General features: G+C 44.6%; 1 protein-coding gene across 1 annotated transcript; it reads left to right on the forward strand.

The window, feature by feature from the left end:
- The first annotated feature begins 9,493 nt into the window (after positions 1–9,493).
- On the forward strand, positions 9,494–15,226 carry LOC116985469 (galanin receptor type 2-like). The gene is made up of 2 exons (XM_033040251.1): positions 9,494–9,882; positions 14,438–15,226. The coding sequence occupies exons 1-2, from the start codon at positions 9,512–9,514 to the stop codon at positions 15,177–15,179; spliced, it is 1,113 nt and encodes a 370-aa protein (XP_032896142.1). The 5' UTR covers positions 9,494–9,511; the 3' UTR covers positions 15,180–15,226.
- Positions 15,227–16,545: the final 1,319 nt, after the last annotated feature.

Genomic DNA, 16,545 nt, shown 5'->3' on the forward strand with positions numbered 1-16,545 from the left:
ATCCCACACACACTAGGGTCAATTTAGATTTATACCAAGCCAATTAGCCTACAAACCTGTAGTTCTTTGGAGTGCGGGAGGAAACAGAAGATCTTGGAGAAAACCCATGCTGGTCACGGGGAGAGCGTACAAACTCTGTACAGACAGTACCCGTGTTCAGGATCGAACCCGGGTCTCTGGCGCTGTAAGCGCTGTGAGGCAGCAACTCCACCACTGCGCCACCGTGCCAGGTCTAGTATATAGTGGAAATATTGCAGACTATTTTAAGGGTAGGCAGTGACTGTCTGTTCTGGGATGAAACCCTGTCTAATAAGATGCACAGTTGAGTGGAGCTGGCACTCTATTACAAGGACGTATCACTGGTGCTGGGATCTCGATTAGCTTATCCTGCACACTGACTGCACCAACTGTGGAGAACCAACAGATTTGAGAGCTACCTGAATGGGCAGGTTTAGGCAAATACTTTCTGTTTAAAAGCCTATGTTGAATAATCTAAGGAGGAGGAATCTCTAAGGAGAAAGTTTGATTAAAATTGTAAAATTGAGTATTAAAGTGAGGTTAGATGTTACAGTAACAGCAGGATTCAAGAGTATGTGTGTGTGTGTGAGAAGGGATGGTGATGTGTTTAAATTGGCAAATGGCAGGCAGGCTTGCTTAAGGCCAAGGGCTTGTGATACAACATCAGAAGTTGATTTCTGAGCTGTTAAATCTAATGAAACCAGCGTCAGGTCTTGAACTTACACATTATTTCAGAAACTCGCTGTTTTTTCAATTAGACTCACCACAGAAGTGAGGACAGATCATTGCAATGACAAATGCCTTTTCAACGACACTGTGTTAATGACTCTCAACCAGAACTTCTGGCACCGAAAATTAGTTATCATTGTCTTGTTTCCTCAAGCTTTGAATTTTTGGGGAAATATTTTAAAATGTCCAATTTTATAATTTTTTAAAAATTTTATTTTCTCTCTCTCTCTCTCTCTCTCTCCCTCTCCCTCTCCCTCTCCCTCTGTCTCTCCCTCTGTCTCTGTCTCTCTATCTACCTCTCTCTCTCTCTCTCCCTCTCCAGGGCTGCCAACATTGGGTGAGAGTTGGGAGTGAGAAATTGCGAGAGACCAAGCCTGAGGGAGCCTAGAGCCTAGGGGTGTTTCTACCCGTTTCTACCCAGTGCTTGGTACTTACTTCCAGCAGCCACTGGTTGTCCTCCAGGATGCACCGAGCCGCAGCCTGATCCATGCCGGTCACCTGGGCGAATTTGGCACAGAGACTCTCACGGCAGCGGCGCAACGCTTCCGACGCCTTGCACAGAGGCTGCTCCATGGCCGGAGTTGCAGTGAGCAACTCGCCAGCCCGGCAAACACTCGCCAGTCCTGCTCCCCGTCCGCATCTGTCCCCGCCGCTGCTTCTGCTTCCAACACCCGCGGCCCATGCAGTTGATATGAGTTTTTAAATTTTCGTAGATCACAGAATTTCTCACAACAGAGCGAGAGAAATTTGTGGGTACACAAAATTGCTGGGGAAACTCAGCGGGTGCAGCAGCATCTATGGAGCGAAGGAAATAGGCGACGTTTCGGGCCGAAACCCTTCTTCAGACTGATGGGGGGTGGGGGGGGGGAGAAGGAAGGAAAAGGGGAGGAGGAGGAGGAGCCCGAGGGCGGGCGGATGGGAGGGTGGGAGGAGACAGCTAGAGGGTTAAGGAAGGGGAGGAGACAGCAAGGGCTAGCAAAATTGGGAGAATTCAATGTTAATGCCATACGGACGCAAGGTCCCCAGACGGAATATGAGGTGCTGTTCCTCCAATTTCCGCTGTTGCTCACTCTGGCAATGGAGGAGACCCAGGACAGAGAGGTCGGATTGGGAATGGGAGGGGGAGTTGAAGTGCTGAGCCACCGGGAGTTCAGGTAGGTTATTGCGGACTGAGCGGAGGTGTTCGGCGAAACGATTGCCCAACCTACGCTTGGTCTCCCCGATGTAAATCAGCTGACATCTAGAGCAGCGGATGCAGTAGATGAGGTTGGAGGAGATACAGGTGAACCTTTGTCGCACCTGGAACGACTGCTTGGGTCCTTGAATGGAGTCGAGGGGGGGAGGTGAAGGGACAGGTGTTGCATTTCTTGCGGTTGCAACGGAAAGTGCCCGGGGAGGGGGTGGTACGGGAGGGAAGGGACGAATTGACGAGGGAGTTGCCGAGGGAGCGGTCTTTGCGGAAGGCAGACATGGGGGGAGATGGGAAGCTGTGGCGAGTGGTGGGGTCACGTTGGAGGTGGCGGAAATTGCGGAGGATTATGTGTTGTATTTGCCGGCTGGTGGGGTGAAAGGTGAGGACCAGAGGGACTCTGCCCTTGTTGCGAGTGCGGGGATGGGGAGAGAGAGCAGTGTTACGGGGTATGGATGAGACCCTGGTGTGAGCCTCATCTATGGTGGCGGAGGGGAATCCCCGTTCCCTGAAGAACGAGGACATTTCCGATGCCCTGGTATGGAAAGAGAAATTTGTGATCAGCGTGAGAATTTGGCGATATGCATGATTCTCACGCTCAACGCATATGAGTTGGCAGCCCTGCCTCTCTATCCCCCTCTCCCCTCTCTCTCTCTCTCCCTCTCTCCCTCCTCTCTCTCCCTCTCTCTCTCCCTCTCTCCCCCTCTCTCTCCCCTCTCTCTCTCCCCCTCTCCCCCTCCCTCCCCTCTCACTCCCTCTCTCCCTCTTCCCCCTCTCTCCCTCCCACTTCACTCTCCCCTCTCTCTCGTCCCCTCTCTCCTCTCTCTCCATCTCTCTCCCCTCTCTTTCCCCTAACTCTCTCTCCCTCTCTCTCTCCCTCTCCCTCTCTCCCTCTCTCCCCTCTCTCTCTCTCTCCCTTCTCTTTCTTCTCTCTCTCTCCCCTTTCCTCTCTCCCCCTCTCTCCCTCTCTCTCTTCTCTCTCCCCCTCGTTTCCCCCTCTCTCTCTTTCTCCCTCCCTCTCTCTCCCCCTCCCTCTCCCTCTGCACACACTCTCTCCCCTCTCTCCTCCTCTCCCTCTCTCTCCCATTTCTCCCTCCCACCTCACTCTCCCCTTGCTCTCTCTCCCCTCTCTCTTTCTCCTCTGTCTCTATCTCCTCTTTCTCTTTGCCCCCCCATCTCTCCCTCTTTCCCCCATTTCTCTTTCCCCCTCTCTTCCTCTTCCCCCTCTCCCTCTTCCCCCTCGCTCTTTTACCACCCTCTCTCTTCCCCCTCTCTCTCCCATTCTCTCATACCCTCTCCTCCCACTCCATCCTCTCTCTCTTCCCTCTTTCTTCCCTCTCCCCCCCTCTCTTTCCCCCCCCCTCTCTCCCCCCCCTCTCCCTCTTCTCTCACTCCATTCACGCCCCCTCTGTTTCTCCTCTCTCTCTCCTCTCACCCCCTCTCTCTCTCCCCCCTGTCTCCCTGTCTCCTTCCCCTCTCTCTCTCTCCACCTCCCTTTGAGAGTCTGTCCCTTCGGCACAGAGACTCTCGCGGCAGCGGCGCAACGTTCCGACGCCTCCGACGGCCCGGGACTCTCGCACTTGGGGCTGCTCCATGGCCGGAGCTGCAGCGAGAGAGACTCGGCAGCCCCGCAAACACTCGCCAGCAAACACTCGCCAGTGCCGGCTCCCCGCATCTGTATCCGCCTGCTGCTTCCATCCCTCCCGCAGCCCCGGCTCTCCAACACCCGCGGACCATGCAGTTTATCTGAGTTTTCACATTTCCGTTGATCACAGAATTTCTCACCACAGAGCGTGAGAAATTTCTGATCAGCGTGAGGGCGTGAGAGTTTGCCTGAGGGCGTGATTCTCACACTCAAAGCGTGAGAGTTGGCAGCCCTGCTCTCTCTCTCTCTCTCTCTCTCTCTCCCTCTCTCTCTCCCTCCCTCTCCCCCTCTCTCTCCCTCTCCCTCTCCCACTCCCACCCACTCCCACTCCCTCTCCCTCTCACTCTGTCTCTGTCTCTGTCTCTCTCTCTGTCTCTCCCTCTCCCTCTCCCTCTCCCTCTCCCTCTCTCTCTCTCCTCTTTTTCATTTTTCATTTTGTACCTGAATACAACCACTTCAATTTCTCCACCCTCTTTGTCCATCCTGTATTTACGTAGAAAGTAGAAACAAGGAATTGCAGATGCTGGTTTACAAAAAAAAAAAAAAAGACCCAAAGTGCTGGAGTAACTCAGCGGGTCAGGCAACATTTCTGGTGGATAGGTGATGTTTTGGGGCGCGACCCTTCTTCAAACTGATTACATTCGTGGGGGGGTGGGGGGGGGGGGGGAAGAAAGATAGAGAGGAGGGTCAGGTCAAAGTGCGGCAGGTAATAGGTGAACACAGGCAAGGGGGGTTTATAATAGGCGGATAGTTGGACGAAGGCCAGATTTATTTCCCTTTCCTATTAACTCTTTGTGGTCCAGTTGAGTGAACTCAGAATGTCACAGTAGACACAGTAGGACATGAACAAGCAGAAACAATGGGTCTGCCAGGACAGTTCTGTTTGTGGATTGTTTGCAGAAGATAAAGTCAGGCCATGCGGGGCTGGGGAACGACAAGGCTTTGGAGGGCAGACAGCTGTAAGTAATGAAACCAGAAATGGTGTACGATATTACGGCCTGGTGCTCGTCTGTGGGATCATGGCCCAAGGATCAGTAGGAGGAGGGGTCTGAGAGTTGTCGTCTGGCCCCAGCCCAGTAGAGGTCAACGCGCCAGACGACTGCGGACCCTCCCTTGTCGGTGGAATGCCACAGGTTGAAGTCTTTTTTCTTTTCTTTTTTTTAATTTGTTTATTTTATTAGAAGTTAATACAATACAAAACAATACAGTGGAACCTAATTTTAGGTGCCAACTATGTCATACCGTAATCCATTCTATGTACAACCTCTAGTTTTATGTTATGAGAAGGAAGTAAGCAAGACAAGAAAAAGAAAACAATAGAAAGGGGAAAGAGTGGAAAAATAGATGGTAGAGAGTAGAAAAACGTGAAGTGTGTATATAAAAAATAAAAATAAAAAAATAAAATAAAAAAGAAAAAGTGGAAAGTAGAAATAGAAGAGAAGGCCCCTTAAAAGAGAATTTTTCAAATCTATATTCGGAGATGTAGATCTATCCACGTCATGAACTGAAATCAGCAATCCTTATGGTACCGGTGCATCACATGATTCCAAAAAGTCGATGAAAGGAGACCAACTCCTTAAGAATTGGTCATATTTATCTATTAGTCGGAGTCTCATTTCTTCAAGGTGTGCTATGTCCATCATATTCCTAATCCACATTTTAACAGTTGGTATGGTTGTATTTTTCCAAAATTTAAGTATCAATTTCTTTCCAATTATTAACCCATAATTAAAAAAAACATTTTGGTCTTTATTTAAATTGGTATCTTCTCCTATTATTCCAAATATAATCCATTCCATTTTGGGTTCTATTCTTGACTTGAAGAGCTTTGTAAATATATCAAATATATCACTCCAAAATTTATTCAACTTTGTACATCCTACAAATGAATGTGTTATATTAGCGTTTTGAAACAAACATTTATCGCATCTGGGAGAGACGTTTGGATAAAATTTATTCAACCTCGTTTTTGAATAATATAGTCTATGTAATAATTTGAATTGAATTAAATTATGTCTTGTATTAATAGAACAGTTATGTGTATTCATCAAATACTTTTCCCATCTATCCTTCGAGATCTTTAGCATTAGCTCATGTTCCCAATCTTCCCTTCGTGCTTCTGTTGAGGGTGATTCTCTATATAATATATTATTATAAAAGTATGATATTAATTTTTGTGAATCAGCCTTAATATTCATTGCTTCTTCTAAAGGGTCTAAAAATATAGTTTGAAATCTATGTGTATATTTCTTCATAAAGTCACATACCTGTATATATTTAAAATATTGACTATCCTTCAATTTAAATTTTAATTTTAATTGCTGAAATGATAACAGTTTGCCCAATTCATACATATCCCCTACTTTCCTAATCCCCAGTCTATCCCATTGTTGATATGTGTTGTCGATGAGAGAAGGTTTGAATGTGGGGTTGTTCAATAGTGGGGTTAGTACTGATAAATTATTTAATTTCAAGGATACTTTTATTTGTTTCCAAATTCTTATTATATTGTGAATAATTGGGTTCTTCTTATATATTATACTATTCAATTTTATCGGTGAGAGCAGGATCGTTCCTATATCGTGCGGATAACACTCCTCTTTCTCCATTCTTATCCACTCCAACTGCTGAGTGGAACTATCCAGCCAGTACATTATGTTCTTAATATGCACTGCCCAGTAGTAATACATAAAGTTAGGTAATGATAAACCCCCAACTTCTTTAGATTTGCACAAATGCTTTCGTTGAATTCTATGTGTTCTGTAATCCCATATAAAATTAGTGATAGTGGAATCTAGTTTTTTGAAAAAATATTTTGGAATATATATTGGGATCGCTTGAAACAAATATATTAATTGTGGTAAGAAAGTCATTTTTATAGCGTTAATTCTACCTATCAATGAGAGCGGAAGTGTTTTCCAAAATTTAATCATATCATTCAGTTTATTTAATAGTGGTATAAAATTGGCACTAAATAATGATTTGTGTCTTCTCGTAATTTGAATACCCAGATACTTGAATTTTTCTGTTGCAATTTTGAAGGGGAATTTTAGTAAGTGTCTCGAATCCTGTGGTTTTAAAGACATAATTTCGCTTTTATTCCAATTTATTCTATATCCTGAAAAAGAGCCAAATTCCTCAATTAGTGTTAATAATGTGGGTATACTCGTTTGTGTATTAGTAATATATAAAAGAATATCATCAGCATATAGTGAAATTTTATTCTTTGAATCCTTAGTGTTATATCCGTGAATATTCGGGTGATTTCTAATCCTTTCGGCCAACGGTTCTATCATAAGGGCAAATAGCAATGGTGATAAGGCACACCCTTGCCTATTACCCCTTGATAAGTAAAATTTTGGAGATAGCATATTGTTAGTTAATATTCTTGCCGTAGGTCTATCGTAAAGTAGTTTAACCCATCTAATAAAATTCTCTCCCATATTGAATTTTTGGAGTACCTTGTATAAATACTGCCATTCTACTTGATCAAATGCCTTCTCTGCATCCAGCGTGACAACTGAAATATCTTCATTGTCCTCATTATGAGAGTACATTATATTGAAAAGCCTTCTCAAATTATTAAATGATTGTCTTTTGGGTATAAATCCCATTTGATCCGTATTTATTAAATTGTTAATATAATTATTTAGCCTTCTAGCTAGAATCTTTGCTAAAATTTTCTGATCCGTATTTAGTAGTGAAATAGCTCTATAAGAACCCGGTTCATCTAAATCTTTATCTTTTTTTGGTATAAGTGTTATTGTTGCTTCTGCTAGGGTTTCTGGTAGTTTATTTTCGGTATAAGCCTGCGTGTATAAATTGAATAATCTTGGTATAATTGACTCCTGAAATCTTTTATAAAATTCATTACTAAAACCGTCTGGTCCTGGGGTCTTCCCATTTTTCAGTGAGTTTATTATTTGTTTTATTTCTTCACTAGTAATCCGTGCTCCTAATTGCTCTTGTTCTAAACTATCCAATTTTGGGAGCTTGTAATTATCTAAAAAATTTGTAATTTTACTTACATCTGTATTTATTTTAGATGTATATAAATTGTGATAAAATTGGGCAAACCTCTTATTAATATCCTTAGGCAGTGTTAAAAACTCACCCTTATCCGATTTAATTTTAGTAATAGTTTTTTCCTTTTCTCGTTGCTTCAGTTGCCTCGCAAGTAGTTTATGTGGCTTATCCCCAAATTCGAAGTGTGCTTGTTTTGTAATTTGGAATAATCTTATTACTCTAGCCGATAGTATTCTATTGACTTTATATTTCAATAAAGTTATCTTATTATGTTTATTTATGGTTGGGTCAGTTGCATTGCCCAGTTCTAGTAGTTTTATTTTCTGTTCTATCCGCTGAAGTTCTCTTTTATTTTCCTTATTTTGAAAACTTTGGTAAGAAATTATGACGCCGCGAATATATGCCTTGAAGGTTTCCCATAATAGCGGTGCAGAAATACCCGGCGTGTCATTTATTTCGAAAAAAAGTTTTATTTGTTCTTTTATATACTCATAACCCTGCGGGTTATTTAATATATGTACATTGAATCTCCAAAAAGGTTTTATACTCGGCATTCCCTCAATTTTAAGTATAAAAGTCAATGGTGAATGATCAGAAATAATACTATTATGATATGATGGTTTATTCGTATACGGGATTAATTTTGTGTCCAATAAAAAATAGTAAATTCGCGAATAAGTTTTGTGAACTGAGGAATAAAATGAGTATTCCCTACCGCTTGGATATGCTATTCTCCAAATATCAGCTATGTTATTATTTTTTATATAAGTATTTAAAAATTCACAGGTCTTAGTTTTAACAAGACGCTTCCCTAGCTTTATTGATTTATCTAAGTATGGATCTATAACACAGTTAAAATCTCCCCCCATTATTATATTTTGATAATTATGCTCTGCTATTAAATCTATTATTTTCCTAAAAATTGTGGGTTATCAAAATTAGGCGCGTAAATATTTATCATAGTTAATGGTGTATTGTAAATTTCTCCCGTGACTATAACATATCTTCCCTCTTTATCAGATATAGATTTCTTTAATTTAAAAGGTATACCCTTCCGAATTATAATAGCCGTGCCTCTTGCTTTAGAGGTGAATGAGGAGTAATAGGTTTGACCTATCCAATTTGCCCTTAATCTGATCTGAGTTTGTTGTTTCAGATGTGTCTCTTGTAGGAAAGCAATATCCATATTTAATGATTTTAATTGTGCCAGAATTTTACCCCTCTTAATTGGCTCATTCGCACCTCTGATGTTCCAACTACAGAAGGTGAGACCTCCGATATTTATTCGACTATTATCTTGCATTGGCTATTATTACCAGACTGTATGATTCATGTGATGCAGCCAAGTACCTCGGAATCCCGAATCCAGAGTTGTCCTTCATAATTTCTACAGTAGTTCTACATCTCCTGACACTATTAAACATAATTAAGGGAAAGAGAAAAACATAAAATAAAGTGTACATAAAAATTGTTAAGTCATACAACACATAATTGTGAATAAACAAAAAAAGTGAATGTAATTTATCAAAAAAGTGATAAATTACAAAAATGCCACCTAAGGTATGGTTGAAGTCTAACTGCAGGATAGCACACTGCACCTCCCTGCAGCAAATAGAGATATATTGAGACAAGAAAAGTGGGAAAATGTGTGGCTGACCCACAACCTCTCTATCATCCCGACTTCATGTTAAAGAAGTTCACAAGTGTTTGTAGCAGAATTAGGGCCACTTGACCCATCGAGTCTACTCCGCCATTCAATCATGGCTGATCAATCCCCTCTCAACCCCATGCTCTCCATTAGAAGGATCATATCTAACGTAAGGCAGTTGGAGCAAATGACAAGACTTATATTATATCATCTTTTTTCTATTTCTCCGCAGTTCCTTTCCCCCACATCTTCCTGAATGACTGATGATGATGGCATAATGTCGGGGCACTGGAATGCCTCTGAGAACTACCCGCTCAACGACAATGCCAGTGTCATTGTGCCCATTGTCTTCTCTTTGATCTTCCTGCTCGGGACTATCGGCAACAGCTTGGTCCTCGCCGTGCTGTTCAGGAATGGCCAGATGGGACACAACACGACCAACCTCTTCATTCTCAACCTGAGCGTGGCCGATTTTTTCTTCATCATATTTTGCGTCCCATTTCAAGCCACGATCTACACCCTGGAAGGCTGGGTCTTTGGCTCTTTCATGTGCAAGGCTGTCCACTTCTTCATCTACCTGGCAATGTACGCAAGCAGCTTCACATTAGCCGCCGTTTCAGTGGACAGGTACGTACGGTATGTGGTGGATCGCTGAAGCGAATGACTTTGGTTCAAAACACCATTACCTGCGACTGCCAGGCGTAGGTGTAGTGGAATGCTTGAGATCTTGTATTCACTGGAGTTTAGAAGGATGAGGGGATGGGTTTAAATTATAAAAGGACTGGACAAGCTAGATGCAGGAAAAATGTTCCCAATGTGGGGCGAGTCCAAAACCAGGGGCCACAGTCTTCGAATAAAAGGGAGGTCATTTACGACTGAGGTGAGAAAAAACTTTTTCACCCAGAGAGTTGTGAATTTATGGAATTCCCTGCCACAGAGGGCAGTGGAGGCCAAGTCATTGGATGGATTTAAGAGAGAGTTAGATAGAGCTCTAGGGGCTAGTGGAGTCAATGGATATGGGGAGAAGGCAGGCACGGGTTATTGATTGGGGACGATCAGCCATGATCACAATGAATGGCGGTGCTGGCTCGAAGGGCCGAATGGCCTCCTCCTGCACCTATTTTCTATGTTTCTATGTTTCTATGATCACGCAGCTAGTTGGCTCCTAAAGGTTGATGCTTTTCTTCATCTTACGCCTTCACGTGTTGGATGGTTAAGAGAGATTGAAGACTGTAATGATACAACGGTGTCTTGCATTTTCAGTTGCAATGATAGCCAGTGTTGCTCTGTGTAAACGAGAGCGACTGTGTGCAGTCTAATCCCACAACAATGCCTGCTCCCCCTTCTCCCTCAGCTCAGCAGTTGGAGAACCCTATACCGACCACAGTATGGGTCGAAGAGGTGATTGTCTTCAGTCAGAGAGTCCTCAACATGAAAAAATACCAGCCATCAAGTACCAATCTATAATAATTCTAATTTCCAGCACTTGCCCAGTTAAACTTTATGCAATCTAAATACTTGGTACATCTTGTGAGTGTATCTGCCTGCCTCCACCTCAAGCAGTGTGTTACAGATTTCAACCACCTTCTGGGTGAAATTAACCCTCATCAAACCTCTCTAAATCTCTTACCTCAAGCCTAAAGACATCTCTGCCATGGAGAAAAGCATAATCTATGCTCCACTTAATTTTCAGATTCCCCCATCTCTTGCCAGTGTACTCAAATCTTTCTGACGGGGATCAGAACTGCACAAAGTACTGAAGCTGTGGCTTTTTTAATGTTTTGCTTTGTGTGCCATAACCCCTCTGAACTTTTATTCTGTACCCTGACTAATGAAAGCAATCATCTAATTTGCCCTGTTAACCACTCCATCTACCTACACTTTTGATTTATTGATTGAAAGCATGGAAACAGGCCCTGCGGGTGGAGTCTGCACTGACCATTCATAGACTGATACACCAGTTAGGTTCGGGGTTAGGTATTATTGTCAATGTACTGAGGTACAGTGAGTGCTTTGTTTTGCATGCTACGCAAACAGATCAGATGTACTATACATTGATGCAATCAGTTCAATCTCAAGTTAGAGCAAAGGGGAAGATACAGAGTGCAGAATATAGCACATTGTAGCACATCAGTTCCATAGACAAAGTCCAATGTCGTAAATGAGGCTGAGATGAATCAAACCTTACCTTAGATTATAGAAGGACAGTTCTAAAAGCCTGATAATAGAGGGGAAGAAGTTCTTTGTAAAGGGTCTGTCCCACTTTCACGACCTAATTCACGACCTTTTTTACTCATGGACATTTTTCATCAGGTTAGAAAAATCGCCCAAGCCTACTTGATGCCACGAGTACCTACGACTAGCATCACGGCCTGCTACGACCTACCTACGACCTCCTACGACCTCCAACGACCACCTACCACCTCGTGACAACCACGCTGCGAGTATGAGTCAAGGGCAAACTCGGCAGAGACCAGATGAAAGTGGGACAGGCCCTTTATCTCACTATCTTGCCCACACCCAACACAATTTGCAGAGGCCAATTAACCTACAAACCCACGTTTCTTTGGGATGCGGGAGGAAACTGGAGCACCCAAATAAAACCCGTGCGGTCAGAGGGAGAAGGTACAAACTCCACACAGATCGCATCCAAGGTCAGGATTGAACCCGGGTCCCTGGTGTTGTGAGGCACCAGCTCTACCAGTTGCACCACTGTGCCACCCCCATTGTAACCCGTGCCTTTAGGTCCCTCTGTTCCTCAGCACTTCAGGGTCATCATATTTTTCAGAATTAAATTCCATCTGTCACTTTCACGACTCATGTTCACAACTCATCAATATCAGTCTGTAGACCAAGTCTATCCTTCGTATTAATCTTCCCACCTACATTCACATCCAAATTATTAATGTGTGTAAATCACACAACAAAGCTGGCAGCACCAACCCCTGTAATACGTAATAATACGTTATTATCTGAACGGTGGCCGATTAGGAAAAGGGGAGATGCAACGAGACCTGGGTGTCATGGTACACCAGTCATTGAAAGTAGGCATGCAGGTGCAGCAGGCAGTGAAGAAAGCGAATGGTATGTTAGCATTCATAGCAAAAACATTTGAGTATAGAAGCAGGGAGGTTCTACTGCAGTTGTACAGGGTCTTGGTGAGACCACACCTGGAGTATTGCGTGCAGTTTTGGTCTCCAAATCTGAGGAAAGGCATTCTTGCCATAGAGGGAGTACAGAGAAGGTTCACCAGATTGTTTCCTGGGATGTCAGGACTTTCATATGAAGAAAGACTGGATAGACTCAGATTGTACTCACTAGAATTTAGAAGATTGAGGGGGGATCATAGAAACTTACAGAATTCTTAAGGGGTTGGACAGGCTAGATGCAGGAAGATTGTTCCCGATGTTGGGGAAGTCCAGGACAAGGGGTCACAGTTTAAGGATAAAGGTGAAATATTTTAGGACAGAGATGAGAAAAACATTTTTCACACAGAGAGGGGTGAATCTCTGGAATTCTCTGCCACAGAATATAGTTGAGGCCAGTTCATTGGCTATATTTAAGAGGGAATTAGATGTGGCCCTTGTGGCTAAAGGGATCAGGGGGTATGGAGAGAAGGCAGGGACGGGATACTGAGTTGGATGATCAGCCATGATGATATTGAATGGCGGTGCAGGCTCGAAGGGCCGAATGGCCTACTCCTGCACCTATTTTCTATGTTTCTACGTCACTGGTCATTGTCTTCCAATCACACTAACAACCTTCCCATCATCACTTGTGGCCTATCAAAAAGCCAATGTTGGATCCAATTTACCAAGTTGCCCTGGGTCCCAGAGGCCGTTACCTTTTTGACCAGTCTCCCACATGGGGCCCTGTCATAGGCCTTCCTGGAGTCCATGTAGACTACTCCAACTGCACTCTATTCATTAATACATTTAGTTACTTTTTTTTTCTAAATCAATAAAATTAGAAATGATCTTCCGTTAATATAGTTATGGTGGCTATCCTTAATTAATCTCTGTCTCTCCAAATGCAGAATAATCCTATCTCTTGGAATTTTTTCCCCAATAATTTCCCCACCATTGATGTAAGACTCACTGGTATTTAAAGACCTGACTTATTCTGCTACCTCTCTTGAATAAAGGTTCCTCATGTGCAGTCCTCGTATCATATGGCACCTCTTCGGTATCCAGAGAATGGATGGGCGATTCTTCTTCTGCCCTGACCCGAAAGGTCCCTAGTCCATTCCCCACACAAACGCTGCCTGACCCGCTGAGTGCCTCCAGCACTGCCTGTTTTGCTCAGGTTTCCAGCGTCTGCAGTGTGTTGTGCCTGGGTTCCCCATCTAGTTAGACACGTCTACATGCCAGGACAATGTGTTGCCCCACTGGCTGCCTCCCTTGGATCCCCTCCCACTCATCCCCCACCAGTGTGTCTTCCACTTCCATTGGGGTCTTCACCAAATACAGTGTTAATGTGGAGGTGCAGCAGGGCTTGAATTGTCCCCATTGCTGTCCAACCCACCGCCCCGTCTCCCACCCCATGGTTGCGCAGTAATTCTGCACCCGTTGTGTATGAAACCCAGGCCAGCCAACAGCTCTGGAAACGTGTGCATGATTCTAGGTGAGCCTTCCTTTCCGACATGCATTCTGTCTCGAAGATAGACTGAGAGTCAGGGGAAGAAGGGTATTGACCCGAAATGTCACACATGCTGCCTGTCCCGCTGAGTTAAAGCCCTGTCCCACGGTACGAGTTCATTCCAAGAACACTCCCGAGTTTGCCCTGATTCGAACTCGGAGATTTACGGTAATGGCCGCTCATCGGTACTCGGGGCTCTCGTGGACATTTTTCAACGTGTTGAAAAATCTTCACGAGTCTTCCCGTGCTTACCTGCCGTTTGCGAGTCTTACCGAGTACCTGCCGCTAGCGTTACGAGCCGCTAAGAGACGTCCCCGAGCTCCGACGTACCCGCTACGTTCATTCTCCGTGCTTATCACGAGTTTGATTTTTTTTAAACTCGGGAGAGCTCTTGGAATGAACTCGTACCGTGGGACAGGGCCGTTACTCCAGCATTTTGTGTCTATCTTCGGTATAAACCAGCATCTGCAGTTCCTCCCTCCACATTTCGTCTCGTTCACTGTGCATTATCCCTCATTTTGATTTCCTCTTCTCAACCTTGCAGATACCTGGCTATCCGATACCCCCTCCGGTCACGGGAACTGCGCACTCCCTGCAACGCCATTACCGTCATGGTGGTCATATGGGGTCTTTCCATCGTCTTTGCTGGCCCCTACCTGAGCTACTATGACCTTATCCCTTACGAATGGTTCTACATCTGCATGCCGGCATGGCAGGAGCCAAAGAGAAAGATCATGGACACGTCCACATTCATATTTGGATATATCGTCCCCGTGGCCATCATAGGCCTGTCTTATGCCAGGACCATCAAGTTCCTCTGGACTGCTGTAGACCCAATAGAATATATATCTGAGTCCAAGAAGGCCAAGAGGAAGGTGACCAAGATGGTCATCATAGTGACCGTGCTGTTCTGTCTCTGCTGGCTCCCTCATCACGTCCTGATCCTGTGCTTCCACTACGGACACTTCCCCTTCAACCAGGCCACCTACGCCTTCAGGCTCCTGTCTCACTGCATGGCCTACGTCAACTCCTGCCTCAACCCCATCGTCTACGCCCTGGTTTCCAAGCACTTCCGCAAAGGCTTCAAGAAGGTGTTCACCTGCCTGCTGAGCAAGAAGGGCACGAATAAGGTTCACATGGTCCACGTGCTCAGCGGATCCACGGATGTCTCGCACCTGAACGACGAGAACGCTCGGCAGCACGGCTGTGAGCTGAGGGACCGGCAGCCCTCCAGGGCCCAGGGAAGAGCCATGACCATCACCATGCCCTGTCGCCAGCCCTCCTGAAAACAGAACAGCAGCCATTCAACGACTCATCCTTCGGCCCACCGAGTCCGCACCGACCAGCGATCCCCGCACACTAACGCTACCCTCCACCCAACTAGGGACAATTTACATTCATACCAAGTCAATTAACCTGCAAACCTGTACGTCTTTGGAATGTGGAAGGAAACCGAAGACTTCGGAGGAAACCCATGCAGTCACGGGCAGAATGTGCAAACTCCATACAGACAGCAAGTGCAGTCGGGATTGAACCCAGCTTTCGGCGCTGCAAGGCAGCAACTCTAACTCAACTCTGCGCCACCACGCCACACATATACCTTCACTGTGTACAGTTCATTTGTTCCTACTTGGTTCTTAAAAGCGTGAATTATTGTGGAGGAAGAATATTGTGGTGGCATGTAAGAAACAAGTGAATATTTATTTGTCCGCAGGATGTTCCACTAAGTGACTGCGGCTCATTCCCAGCACACAATCTCCGTTACCCCAAACACGCAGGCAGTCGAAACTCTCATCTGAAGGCTTTCTCCAAGGCACTTATCATTCCAGCAGGGAAACCAATGGGTCTTGGGTGGAAACCTTGGCAATCTCTTTCTAATAGAACTTTTGTTTAGTTTAGTTTAGAGATACTGCGCGGATTCAGGCCCATCGGCCCATCTAGTCTGTGCCGACCAGCGATCACCCCATACACCAGCACTATCCTACACAGTAGGGACAATTTACAATTTTTCCGAAGCCAATTAACCTACAAACTTGTATGTCTTTGGAGATGGGGGGACACCGGAGCACTTGGAGAAAACCCACGCGGTCACGGGGAGAATATAAAACTCCGTACAAATTTCACCCGTAGTCAGGATCAAACCTGGGTCTCTGGTGTTGTAAGGCAGCAACTTTACCGCTGCGCCACTGAGCAGCCCCTATTCATTAAACTGCTCCGGTTTCACAAGAGTCATTTATATTGTGAAATAAACGTTGCCCATCCAAGGGAAGTTCACATCCCATGACTTAATAAATTAGGTGAAACATTTTTCATAATTTCCTGTTTTGAGTGCTTCAGGTATAAATGTTACTGCGAAAACCAACTTACAAGCCAGTGTTGGCTGTTTATAGTTGAGACATCAGGAGAAAGTTAGAAAAGAGCCAATTGAATGTCAAAAACTAATGGGAGGAGCAGACTTGATGGGCCGAATGGCCTAATTCTGCTGCTGTGTCCATGCGTTCTGGTCACCTTCCATGGCATTCCAAATACATCAAAGCCAGTGAAGTACTGAGGAGGTGTAGTGCCTGAGACATAGGAAATATTTGTACGCAAAGTCTCACAAACCGTGAAGAGTTAAACAATCCATTTTACTAATACTGCTTGAAGCACAAA

This window comes from Amblyraja radiata, chromosome 22 (genome assembly GCF_010909765.2).
Source record: "Amblyraja radiata isolate CabotCenter1 chromosome 22, sAmbRad1.1.pri, whole genome shotgun sequence".
Lineage (NCBI taxonomy): Eukaryota > Metazoa > Chordata > Chondrichthyes > Rajiformes > Rajidae > Amblyraja > Amblyraja radiata.